Here is a 14296-nt window from a genome sequence, read left to right as displayed (position 1 = left end):
CGAAATAAGCATCAAACATAAAAAACTACAAAGAACGAAACTTGTCTAGCTTGAAGGGGGAAACCAGATGGCGCTATGATTGGCCCGCTACATGGCGCTGCCATAGGTCAAAAGGATATCAACAGCGTTTTTTAAAATAGGAACCCCCATTTTTATTACATATTCGTGTAGTACGTAAAGAAATATGAATGTTTTAGTTGGACCACATTTTTCCCTTTGTGATAGATGGCGCTGTAATAGTCACAAACATACGGTTTTTTAAATTAAAATAGAGAACATAGGAACGTTTGAACATTTTATTTCGGTTGTTCCAATGTGATACATGTACCTTTGTGAACTTACCATTTCTGAGAACGCATGCTGTTACAGCGTAATTATCTGTAAACACCACATTAATGCAAAAAATGCTCAAAATGATTTCCGTCAACCTCATTGTATTTGGCATACGTGTAACGACATTCCTCCCAACAGCGCACATGCATTGACAGTGCGCTGACGCATGTTGTCAGGCGTTATCGATGGATCACGATAGCAAATATCCCCCAACTGTCCCCACAGAAAGAAATCCGGGGACGTCACATCCAGTGAACGTGCGGGCCATGGTGTGGTGCTTCGACGACCAATCCACCTGTCATAAAATATGCTATTCAATACCGCTTCAACCGCACGCGAGCTATGTGCCGGACATCCATCATGTTGGAAGTACACCGCCATTCTGTCATGCAGTGAAACATCTTGTAGTAACATCGGTAGAACATTACGTATGAAATCAGCATACATTTAGATTGCCATCGATAAAATGGGGGCCAATTATCCTTCCTCCCATAACGCCGCACTATACATTAACCCGCCAAGGTCGCTGATGTTCCACTTGTCGCAGCTGTGGTGGATTTTCCGTTGCCCAATAGTGCATATTATGCCGGTTTACTTTACCGCTGTTGATGAATGACGCTTCGTCGCTAAATAGAACGCATGCAAAAAAGTCTGTCATCGTCCCGTAATTTCTCTTGTGCCCAGTGGCAGAACTGTACACGACGTTCAAAGCCACTATTAATGGACCACCTTGTACATACGTACTGTGTGTGTGTGTGTGTGTGTGTGTGTGTGTGTGTGTGTGTGTGTGTGTGTGTTTTAAAGAAGTAGGAACCTAAAAAACGGCCATATTATAATTCACCTTTGCGTCAAAATTCGAATCAATCGGTCAAGAAATTTCGAATATTATGGATTTTGAGCAAAGCAATTACTTACATTATATGACGTTTCCCCTTTTATTAGATGCGTATTGCATTTATGAAAGATGGCTTTGCAGGAGGCATATAAAACTTAGTGGGTATTGTTATTCAATGTAGCGGCAGAATTTCGAAGCAGTCCGTGAAGAGCTTCCGGAGATTTGAGAGTCTGAAGAGAACGAACATCTACGTTTATACTTGCGTTGGAACTGTTGATGTTCCTAATCAAAAATCTCCTAAAGTTTTTCTCCGAATGCTTTGAAATTTTGAGGTAGCGTTGCTTTAGAATTCGTGGGTGTTTTATATACATATTTGTAATACATGTAATGTATAATTTTTACAAACTTAATAATAGGGAAATATTACAAAAATCTAAAAATGTTTCACATAGGTAAATACGTTTTCAGCATAGGACCATGCAGTGAACCGGTTGCAAATTACCGTTTGTTACATTGAACTAGGTTCGACACGTGCTATGAGTGTCTTCATCACAATGAAATTATGATAAACCGTAAAACTAAATTTGGGAAACAGCAATGGTCCGAATTTAGAGCAGCTATGCCCAAGTCAAAAATAAAATAAATCGTTCCAGCCTTTGCCATATGTGCCTAGCTAGGATCAATATCAGACAGTTTGATGTCGATTCTAGCTAGACACACATGGCAATGAGTGGAACGCTTTATTTTATTTTTGACTTGAGCATAGCTGCTCTGAATTAGGACCATTGCTTTTTCGCAATGTCATTTCACGATTTATCATAATTTCATACAGATGAAGGTACTCGTAGCACGTGTCGAAACCAAGGTCAATGTACCAAACGGTAATTTACAGTATGATCCTGTGTTGAAACTAGCATACGGTTGCTGCCGCATATGTGAATTCTAATATGGGCGTCTTTTTAGGTACCTACTTCTTTAACATACACACACACACACATACACACACACACACACACACATATATATATATATATATATATATATATATATATATATATATATATATGTATATACTATGTGATCAAAAGCATCCTGACACCTGCTGTTAGTAAATGACGCTTCGTCGCTAAATGGAACGCGTGAAAAAAATCTGTCATCGTCCCGTAATTTCTCTTGTGCCCAGTGGCAGTGGCACGACGTTCAAAGTCGTCGCCATGCAATTCCTGGTCTATAGAAATATGGTACGGGTGCAATCGATGTTGATGTAGCATTCACAACACCTACGTTTTTGAGATTCACGATTCTCGCGTAATTTGTCTGCTACTAATGTGCGGATTAGCCGCGACAGTAGCTAAAACACCTACTTGGGCATCACCATTTGTTGCAGGTCGTGGTTGACGTTTCACATGTGGCTGAACACGTCCTGTTTCCTTAAATAACGTAAATATCCGGCGAACGGTCCGGACACTTGGATGATGTCGTCCAGGACACCGAGCAGCATACAAAAAGAAAAAAAAACGCAGTTGATATCCGTTTGACCTATGGCAGTGCCATCTAGCTGGCCAACCATACCACCATCTGGATTCCCCCTTCAAGGTAGACGAGTTTCGTTCTTTGTAGTTTTTTTTTTTTTTTTTTTTTTTTTTGTTTGATGGTTATTTCGTGAGATATTTGGCCAGGTCACTATCAATGGACCACCCGGAAGAAAGAAATTCAGATGACAAACGGGTATTCATTGGACGAATGTATTTTACTAGAACTGACATGTGATTACATTTTCACGGAATTTGGGTGCATAGATTCTGAGAAAGCAGTACCCAGAACAACCACCTCTGGCCGTAATAACGGCCCTGATACGCCTGGGCATTGAGTCAAACAGAGCTTGGATGGCGTGTACAGGTGCAGCTGCCCATGCAGCTTCAACACGATGCCACACTTGATCAAGAGTTGTGACTGGCGTATTGTGACGAGCCGGTTGCTCGGCCACATTCACCAGACGTCTTCAGTTGGTGAGAGATCTGGAGAATGTGCTGGCCAGGGCAGCAGTCGAACATTTTCTGTATCCAGAAAGTCCGTACAGGACCTGCAGCATGTGGTCGTGCATTATCTTAACTAACCTAAGGACAGCACACACATCCATGCCCGAGACAGGATTCGAACCTGCGACCGCAGTGATCGCACGGTTCCAGACTGTAGCGCGGCCACCCTCGCCGGCAATAAAGGGTAGAGCCACGGGTCGTAACACATCTGAAATGTAACGTTCACTGTTCAAAGCGCCGTCAATGCGACCAAGAGGTGACCGACACGTGTAACCAATGGCACCCCATACCATCACGACGGGTGATACGCCAGTATGGCGATGACGAATACACGCTCCCAATGTGCGGTCACCGCGATGTCGCCAAACACGGATGCGACCATCATGATGCTGTAAACTGAACCTGGATTGATCCGAAAAATGACGTTTTGCCATTCGTGCATCCATGTTCGTCGTCGAGTACACCATCGCAGGCGCTCCCGTCTGTGATGCAGCGTCAAGGGTAACCGCAGCCATGGTCTCCGAGCTGATAGTCCATACTGCTGGGAACGTCGACGAACTGTTCGTGCAGATGGTTGTTGTCTTGCAAACGTCCCCATCTGTTGACTCAGGGATCGAGACGTGGCTGCACGATCCATTACAGCCATGAGGAGAAGATGCCTGTCATCTCGACTGCTAGTGATACGAGGCCAATGGGATCCAGCATGGCGGTCCGTATTACGCTCCTGAACCCACCGATTCCATATTCTGCTAACAGTCATTGGATCTCGACCAACGCGAGGAGCAATGTCGCGTTACGATAAACCGCAATCGCAATAGGCTACAATCCGACCTTCATCAAAGTCGGAAACGAGATGGTACGCATTTTTCCTCCTTACACGAGGCATCACAACAACGTTTCACCAGGCAAAGCTGGTCAACTGCTGTTTGTGTATGAGAAATCGGTTGGAAACTTTCCTCATGTCAGGACGTTGTAGGTATCGCCACCGGCTCCAACCTTGTGTGAATGCTCTGAAAAGCTAATCATTTGCATATCATAGCATCTTCTTCCTGTCGGTTAAATTTCACGTCTGTAGCATGTCATCTTCGTTATGAGCAATTTAAAGGGGCCAGTAGTGAAGTTTGCTCTCCAAATAGCAAAACTCCTTTAGTACTTTAAGTGTCTCATTTCCTAATCTAATTTCCTCAGCATCACCCGACTTAACTCGACTACATTCCATTATCGTCTTTTTACTTTTTTTAATGTTCATCTTATACCCTCCTTTCGAGACACTGTCCATTCCGTTCAACTGCGCTTCCAAGTCCTTTGCTGTCTCTGACAGAATTACGATGTCATCGGCCAACCTCAAGGTTTTTATTTCCTCTACGTGGAATTTAGTACCCAAACCGTATTTTTCTTTTGTTTCCTTCACTGTTTGCTCAATATACAGATTGAATAACATCGGGGAGAGGCTACAACCCTGTCTCATTCCCTTCCCAACACTGCTTCCTTTTCATGCCCCTCGACTCTTATAAATGCCATCTGGTTTACTGTAAAAATTGTGAATAGCCTTTCGCTCCCTGCATTTTACCAGTGCCACCTTCAGAATTTGAAAGAGAGTATTCCAGTCAACATTGTCAAAAGCTTTCTCTAAGTCTACAAATGCTAGAAACATAGGTTTGCCTTTTCTTAATCTATTATGTGAGATAAGTCGTAGCGTCATCATTGCCTGACGATTTGCAACATTTCTTCGGAATCCAAACTGATCTTCCCCAAGTTCGGCTTCTACCAGTTTTTCCATTCGTCTGTAAAGAATTCGCGTTAGTATTTTGCAGCCTTGATTTATTAAAATAATAGTTCGGTAATTTTCACATCTGTCACTACCTGCTTTCTTTGGGATTGGAATTATGGTATTCTTCTTGAAGTCTGAGAGTGTTTCACCTGTCTCATACATCTTGCCCACCAGATGGTAGAGTTTTGTCAGGGCTGGCTCTCCCAAGGCTGTCAGTAGTTCTAATGAAATGTTGTCTGCTCCCGGGGTCTTGTTTCGACAGGTCTTTCAGTGCTCTGTCAAACTCTTCACACAGTATCGTATCTCCCATTTCGTCTTCATCTACATCATCTTCCATTTCCATAATATTGTTTTCAAGTTCATCGCCCTTGTATAGACCCTCTATATATTTCTTTGTGCTTTCCCTTCTTTGCTCAGAACTGGGTTTCCATCAAAGCTCTTGTCTAATCCCGGGACCTTATTTCGAACTCTACACGCAGTATCATATCTCCCCTTTGGTCTTCATCGACATCCTCTTCCATTTCCATAATACTGTCCTCAAGTACATCGCCCTTGTATAGACTATATACTCCTTCCACCTTTCTACTTTCCCTTCTTTGCTTAGAACTGGGTTTCCAAGTTAAAGAAGTTGGTACCTGGAAAAAAGGTTTATTAGAGTTGAACGTTGTGTCAAATTTCGAAGTTATCGGTCCAGAACTTTTGCACGCTGACGGTTTGGAACAGACGGACATCTACAGTTTTATTGAAATATACGCGGGCGCCTACTGTGGCTATCAGCTCTCGTTGCAGCAGCGCCGCGGCCTGCGTCTGTGCCCGCAGCAGGACGAGCGCAGCGTGCGGCCGCTGCCGGCGCTGGAGGAGGGCCTCTCCGGGCTGAACCGGTCGCGGCTGGCGCTGCTGCTGCCGGTGACGGCGTCGCTGGCGCCGCGCGTGCGCGTGCGCTGCGTGGCCAGCATCGGCGCCGTCTACTGGCAGAGCGCCGAGAAGAGCGCCGCCGTCGTCGCGCCGGGCCAGCACCGCCAGCAGCCGCCGCACGAGTCCGCGGGCTCCGGCGACTGGACCGGCCTCGACGACGCGGACGCCGACGCGGACGCCGACGCCGAGCTCGAGGAGCAGTCCGGGGAGCGCCAGCACCTGCTGCACGGCAGGGGGCACCACCAGCACAGCGTGGTCGCCGCCGCCGCCACCGCCGCCCCCGCCGACGTCCGCCACGCCGGTGAGCTGCCCACAATACAGGTCCAGCTGCTGCACTGGCCGCCGAATACGGGGTCGCCAGCTGATAAAACTTTGACAAGTTTAAACGCAGCCAAAACCTCTCAGACAAACAGAAGCTAAACGATGTCAAAGTTAGCGTAAGGAGGGCTACGCGTGAAGCGTTCAGTGAATTCAAAAGTAAAACCCTATGTACCGACTTGACAGAAAATCCTAGGAAGTTCTGGTCTTACTTTAAATCAGTAAGTGGCTCGAAACAGCATATCCAGACACTCCGGGATGATGATGGCATTGAAACAGAGGATGACACGCTAAAGCTGAAATACTAAACACCTTTTTCCAAAGCTGTTTCACAGAGGAAGACCGCACTGCAGATCCTTCTCTAAATCCTCGCACAAACGGAAAAATGGATGACATCGAAATAAGTGTCCAAGAAATAGAAAAGCAACTGAAATCACTCAACAGAGGGAAGTCCACTGGATCTGACGGGATACCAATTCGATTCTACACAGAGTACCCGAAAGAACTTGCCCCACTTCTAACAGCCGTGTACCGCAAGTCTCTAGAGGAACAGAAGGTTCCAAATGATTGGAAAAGAGCACAGGTAGTCCCAGTATTGAAGAAGGGTCGTCGAGCAGATGCGCAAAACTATAGACCTATATCTCAGACGCCAATCTGTTGTAGAATTTTAGAACATGTTTTTGCTCGCGTGTCATGTCATTTCTGGAAATCCAGAGTCTACTCTGTAGGAATCAACATGGATTCCGGAAACAGCGATCATGTGACACCCAACTTGCTTTATTTGTTCATGAGACCCAGAAAATATTAGATACAGGCTCCCAGGTAGATGCTATATTCCTTGACTTCCGGAAGGCGTTCGATGGAGTTCCGCACTGTCGCCTGATAAACAAAGTAAGAGCCTACGGGATATCAGACCGGCTGTGTGGCTGGATTGAAGAGTTTTTAGCAAACAGAACACAGCATGTTGTTCTCAATGGAGAGACGTCTACAGACGTTAAAGTAACCTCTGGCGTGCCACAGGGGAGTGTTATGGAACCATTGCTTTTCACAATATATATAAATGACTTAGTAGATAGTGTCGGAAGTTCCATGCGGCTTTTCGCGGATGATGCTGTAGTATACAGAGAAGTTGCAGCATTAGAAAATTGTAGCGAAATGCAGGAAGATCTGCAGCGGATAGGCACTTGGTGCAGGGAGTGGCAACTGACCCTTAACATAGACAAATGTAATGTATTGCGAATACATAGAAAGAAGGATCCTTTATTGTGTGATTATATGATAGCGGAACAAACACTGGTAGCAGTTACTTCTGTAAAATATCTGGGAGTATGCGTGCGGAACGATTTGAAGTGGAATGATCATAAAAAATTAATTGTTGGTAAGGCGGGTGCCAGGTTGAGTTTCATTGGGAGAGTCCTTAGAAAATGTAGTCCATCAACAAAGGAGGTGGCTTACAAAACACTCGTTCGACCTATACTTGAGTATTGCTCATCAGTGTGGGATCCGTACCAGGTCGGGTTGACAGAGGAGATAGAGAAGATCCAAAGAAGAGCGGTGCGTTTCGTCACAGGGTTATTTGGTAAGTGTGATTGCGTTACGGAGATGTTTAGCAAAGTCAAGTGGGAGACTCTGCAAGAGAGGCCCTCTGCATCGCGGTGTAGCTTGCTGTCCAGGTTTCGAGAGGGTGCGTATTTGGATGAGGTATTGAATACATTATATACTTATACCTCCCGAGGAGATCACGAATGTAAAATTAGAGAGATTCGAGGGCGCACGGAGGCTTTCCGGCAATCGTTCTTCCCGCGAACCATACGTGACTCGAACAGGAAAAGGAGGTAATGACAGTGGCACGTAAACTGCCCTCCGCTACACACCGTTGGGTGGCTTGCGGAGTATAAATATAGATGTAGATGTATATGTACATGCGGAAAGTAACTGGAAAGCTCAAATGAACGTAGGTCTGCAAATCAACCGTTGCCGAGGTATTGCATTAATTCAAGCTGGCAACCAACTGGATACCGTGGAATTAAGGTTGATATACCAACGTTTGGTATTGACTGTCTCCTTGTTTACCCACGTGCAGCTACTTCCCTTTCCACCTCCGTGCACAGTCGTACCGTCCTCAAAATCAGTTACGAACGTGAAGGTACCACGGACAGAGGTTGCACCAATGAAGAGTACGCTGTCATGCACTTCGTGTAAGCCAAAACGAATGGCAGTGCGCTTGAGGCTGCACGATTGTACGAAGAATCTTTTCCTCTCTGCAGGCAACCTGACTGACGCACATTTACCGGGCTATATCAGCGCTTTAGAGAAACCAGGCATTTCGCATTCCATGTACAAGAATATCGATCCAGATCCATAACATCCAAAGTTGAGGAAAGGATTTCGCGCATTGAACATAACCGTACGAGTGCTTCAAAAAGGGGGATTGCGTGTTCTGAGTCATGGCAGTGTGTGGCGGAGTTTACATCGGCAGGTACTCTATCCACGTCATCTCCAGCGAGTGCAAGCCCTCCACAATGAAGACTTCACTCCTAGAGAGAAGCCGGCCATGGTGGCCGAGCGTTTCTAGGCGCTTCAGTCTGGAACCGCGTGACCGCTAAGGTCGCAGGTTCGATTCCTGCCTCGGGCTTAGATGTGTGTAATGTCCTTAGGTTAGTTAGGTTTAAGTAGCTCTAAGTTCTAGGGGACTGATGACCACAGATATTAAGTCCCATAGTGCTCAGAGCCATTTGAACCATTTGAACCTAGAGAGTACTTCTGTTAATTGGTGCAACAACAGTGTACCCTGAATCCTCTGTTTGTAAACAGTATGACTAGATTTACCCATGATGTTATTTTTAACTACCATAACTGTCCCATATGCTTCAATTTCAATCCTAATGCAACACACGTATGACGACATCAGCAGCGTTATTCGTTGAACGTCTGTGGAGAACTACACGGAGACCGCATAATTGGACCACACTTTCTTTCGCAGAGACGAACCAGGCAGCAGTATATGCTGATTCTCTGGACTGTACTTTCATATGTACGTGATGATGTCCAACTGACCCAACACCTGGACATGTGGTTCATGAACGACGGTCCTCCAGCACATTTTCACTGACGAGTGCGCTGGCTTCTAACTCGGACGTATGGTTAACACTGGATATGTAGACTAGGGTCTCCAAGGTCTCTGGATTTAAATGCCATGGATTTCTGGGGGGGGGGGGGGGTCATGCTGAAAGCCTGGTCTATGCTACGGAGGTCAACTCTCTTAAGGAGTTACGCTTGAGGATTCAGAAGCCTTCCAGCAATTACAGAATTTCTCAGTACTACCTGAGACGATTCGCAATTCAGTGTTGCATTCAGGTGCATCGACAACAATTCGAACAACAACTTTAACGTTTAGAGATGCCGTGTGCTCCTAGACATTGATGAACTGCAGCAAAAAATGTGTTGTATCTCGACAACGGCTGATTTGTGGACACATGTTTACTGGAGCTTTTTAGCTATTTTTGGCCTATAGTTTCCATGTGTGAATTATTGACAATCACTTCTGAAACACCCTATATAAAGACAGCACGTAACGGTCTTCTTTTATATAGCTGATCACCAAGAGGTTATTTACAATCTGAGGATGCATTCTACTTGAGCCGGCCAGGGTGGAAGAGCTGTTCTAGGCGCTTCAGTCTGGAACCGCGCGACCGCTACAGTCGCAGTTTCGAATCCTGCCTCGGGCATGGATGTGTGTGATGTCCTTAGGTTAGTTAGCTTTAAGTAGTTCTAAGTTCTAGGGGACTGATGACCTTAGAAGTTAAGTCCCATAGTGCTCAGAGCCATTTGAACCATTTTATTGTACTTGAAATGCACCGAATAAAGTCGATGGTTCATCAGCTGGTGGCATCTTATTTACTGACCAGTACAATAAGTAACAACCTCCCACCCGAACCATGAACCTTGCCATCGATTGAGTGGCTTGAGTGCCTCAGTGTCACAAATAGCTGTACCAAAGGCGCCCTCACAATGGAAGGCTATCTGTTGGAAGACCAGACAAAACTCTGGTTCCTGAAGAGGGGCAATAGCCTTTTCAGTAATTTCAGGGGCAACGGGCTGAACGATTGACTGATCTGCCCTTATAATATCAGTTAAAACTGCCTTACTGTGCTGGTACTGCGAACAGCTGAAAACAGGGAGAAACAACAGCTGTAATTTTTCCTGAGGGCATGCAGCTGTATTGTATGGTTGGATGGAGATGGCATCCTCATCGATAAAATAGTTCCCCATTCAGATCTCAAGGTGTGGCCTGCTCAGGACGATGTCATCAGCACAAACAAAACAGGGATTCTACAGATTGCAGTGTGGAATGTTAGCTCCCTTAATTGGGCAGGTATGTTAGAAAATTTAAAAAGGGAAATGGATAGGGTGAAGTTAGATATAGTGGGAATTAGTGAAATTAAGTGACAGGAAGATCAGGACTTATGGTCAGGTAGGAGTAAAGCAGGTGTGGGTTTAATAATGAATAAGAACATGGAATGCAGGTAAGCTATAATGACCAGCATAGCAAACGCGTTGTCGCAGCCAAGATAGAATCGAAGTCCACATCTACCAGAGCACGTTTATAAGCCAACTACCTCTGCAGATATTGAAGAAACTGAGAAAATGTGTGATGAGATAAAAGAAATTATTCAGATAGTTGAGGCAGACGACATCAACGGATCATCAATTTAGTATTGGATGGCATTGGGGAGTGGGGAGGAGTAAGAATCGTAGGGGGAGACCAAGAGAGGAATACAGTAATCAGATTCAGAAGAACGTAGATTGTAACAGTTATTTGGGGATAGAGTAGAATACACAGCTGCACCAAACAAGTCTCCGGACTGAAGACAACAACAACAATAACAACATGTAATAAACAAAGCTGTCATGGCTTTGTTTGTTACATACTATCCTTATATATAAGATAGCCAAGATGTTCATGAGAATCTGGGTATGGGCTCTACCCGAAACGTATCGAGGGAAGTGAGTGGTTTATCACCTGGTGGCTTCTTGATAAGTGATCAATACAGCAATTGTGCAGTACTCCTATTTATTTAACAATATGGTCCCATTCTTCCTGAATGACATTATACCACAGTTAAAAGTCACTCAGCAGGGTCTCATGTCAAGGGAATATCCACAGGGAGGCATCTTCGCATCCTGCAGATGTGGTCCACAAAGAGCAGCTGAGGTTGCCCTGGCCTGAAACTTCCTGGACTGTCGGCTGAGGACTTCTAGGTCTTTAGATATAAACTACGATATACATAATTCACAGTAAGATTTCCTACATTACAAACTATAAAATCCCAAGGGACTCGTGTGTAAACATATTTACAGCAAGTTTTCTCCCTTGCCATACATGCAACCAAATAGTTATATCTAATTTTACAGATTATATGCTGTGAAATGTTGCATCTAATGAAGACTGAACATTGCAGATAATATTGTTTCACAAATTATCTCGAAAAGAGTAGCCACTAAGGTAATATAAATTACTTCCACTAACGGTGCACGTGTAGGATGGTTACTGAAAATACATAACATGACGAACACATTTTGTGCACCTGCTTGATTGTAATAGGCATCTTATTTACCCATTTTTGGTTATTTTGTACAGTTAGAGATTACACTGACACAAGTCAATATATCTTTTAGATCTATGAGAATGACGTAATGGAAGTAGCGTAGTTCCCTGGCAGATTAAGTTCTAGCCGGTCCTGTAATGAGCTGCTGCGAAGAGGCTACAGAAGAGCACGCAGAAGAGTTTTTGGAAGCGATTCTGATGCATATGATATAGCTACTGTCTCTACCGCTTCAAACACCGTTACAGTAGCCACTCTTAGTCTGGGTAACGCAGTCTCAGGTGGACCAGTGAGTGAAACTTCTAATACAGATGCAGCAGGCAGAGCAGACTGTTAGCCTGTGCTTGAAGAAGCATTTTACGGAAGTCGTGAAACTGATTCTGAAGTGACTGAAAATGTTAATTTATTTGCATTGTCTAAAGTTTTTTGACGACACTGGTCCTATGAAAATTTCTTTCGCCTGAGGGCATACACTGAGGTAACAGACGCCATAGAATACCACCAAATAACGTGTCAGACCTCCTTTTGCCCAACGCAATGTAGTAACTCGACGTGGCATGGACTTAACAAGTCCCCTGCAGAAATACTGCGCCATACTGCCTCTCTAGCCGTCCATAGTTGCGACAGTGTTGCCGGTGCATGATTTTGTGCATCAACTGACCTCTCGACTATTACCCATAAATGTTTTGTGTGATTCATGTCAGGTGATCTAGGTGGCCAAACCACTCACTCAAGTTGGCGACAATTTGTTCTTCAAACAAATTGCGAACGATTATTCCCAAAGCGTACATTGTTGTAGTTGTGGTCTTCAGTCCTGAGACTGGTTTGATGCAGCTCCATGCTACTCTATCCTGTGCAAGCTTCTTCATCTCCCAGTACCTACCGCAACTTACATCCTTCTGAATCTGCTTAGTGTATTCATCTCCTGGTCTACCTCTACGATTTTTGCCCTCCACGCTGCCCTCCAATACTATATTGGTGACCCCTTAATGCCTCAGAACATGTCCTACAAACCGATCCCTTCTTCTAGTCAAATTGTGCCACAAACTCCTCTTCTCCCCAATTCTATTCAATACCTCCTCATCAGTTATGTGATCTACCCATCTAATCTTCAGCATTCTTCTGTAGCACCACATTTCGAAAGCTTCTATTCTCTTCTTGTCCAAACTATTTATCGTCCATGTTTCACTTCCATAAATGGCTACACTCCATACAAATACTTTCAGAAACGAGTTCCTGAAACTTAAATCTGTACTCGATGTTAACAAATTTCTCTTCTTCAGAAACGCTTTCCTTGCCATTGCCAGTCTACATTTTATATCCTCTCTACTAGGACCATCATCAGTTATTTTGCTCCCCAAATAGCAAAGCTCCTTTACTACCTTAAGTGTCTCATTTCCTAAACTAATTCCCTCAGCATTACCCGATTTAATTCGACTACATTCCATCATCCTCGTTTTGCTTTTGGTGATGTTCATCTTATATCCTCTTTTCAAGACACTGTCCATTCCGTTCAACTGCTCTTCCAAGTCCTTTGCTGTCTCAGGCAGAATTACAATGTCATCGGCAAGCCTCAAATTTCTTCTCCATAGATTTTAATACTTTCTCCGAATTTTTCTTTTGCTTCCTTTACTGCTTGCTCAAAATACAGATTGAATAACATCGGGGAGAGGCGTACATACTGACGTGTATTTCACTGTTGTATTAGCTAGGCACTTTGATAGTTAAAGGGTTAAGGCAATAACCTTAAACGTGCATATTTCATTACGTAATAAGTTTCACATATGTCCTCGCATTTTCTTGTGTAATAAACTCCATACGGCCACGGGACTAGGCAACCTCTGCCTTGGTGTGTTGCAGGTGAGTCTACCGGAGCGGCGGCCGGTCAGCGGTGTGCGGGCAGCTGGTGGCCCCTGCTGGCGACCTCCGTACAGCTGCCGCTGCTGCTCGCCGCCGCTCTCACGTGAGGCAAGCGCGCCGTCCCCGCCGTTGAAGAGCCGTTATTCTCCGTTACCTTCCTGTCTGTTATAGCGTTACGCGCCTCTCATGAATGTTCGCCATAGCTCTCTATCGATGTTGTACATAGCAGTATTTGAAATGCTGTTCCAGATTTTAGAGCAATAAAGTATTTCTATTGGATAAAATGTGCTCACCGAAATAACCTCTACCTTGCTTCCTACCCTTGACAATTTTTAGTGGAAAAACTACACCGAGAGGGCAAATAAGCACAAAAAGCATAGCTCCATATTTGATAACTGTCAAAATTGCAATACCAGGAAGAAAGCAAATAACGAGAGTTTACTTATTCCGAATATACAGTATAGCAGCAGGAATAAACAATTATATTTGTTTCTATGAGAAAAAGCACCACCACAGCTGTATCTTGAGAATTTCTTTATTGTCTCAAATGATTAGTTTCGGTGGCACATTACAGCCATTCTCAGACCCCCCCACTGCCGAAAGAGTATAACAGTTCCTT

General features: G+C 44.5%; 1 protein-coding gene across 1 annotated transcript in view; it reads left to right on the top strand.

Moving 5' to 3' along the window:
* Positions 1 to 13784, top strand: part of LOC124620050 — a 359651-nt gene extending 345867 nt beyond the window's left edge. Inside the window, exons 5-6 of the mRNA XM_047146717.1 lie at positions 5798 to 6194; positions 13678 to 13784. Coding sequence (XP_047002673.1) covers positions 5798 to 6194; positions 13678 to 13784 — 504 coding nt within the window. The remainder of the gene's footprint in view (positions 1 to 5797; positions 6195 to 13677) is intronic.
* Positions 13785 to 14296: the final 512 nt, after the last annotated feature.

Source organism: Schistocerca americana, chromosome 6 (genome assembly GCF_021461395.2).
Source record: "Schistocerca americana isolate TAMUIC-IGC-003095 chromosome 6, iqSchAmer2.1, whole genome shotgun sequence".
In the NCBI taxonomy this organism is placed as follows: Eukaryota; Metazoa; Arthropoda; class Insecta; order Orthoptera; family Acrididae; genus Schistocerca; species Schistocerca americana.
The sequence above is the reverse complement of the archived record's forward strand: the minus strand, read 5'-3'. Positions and strand labels throughout refer to the sequence as shown.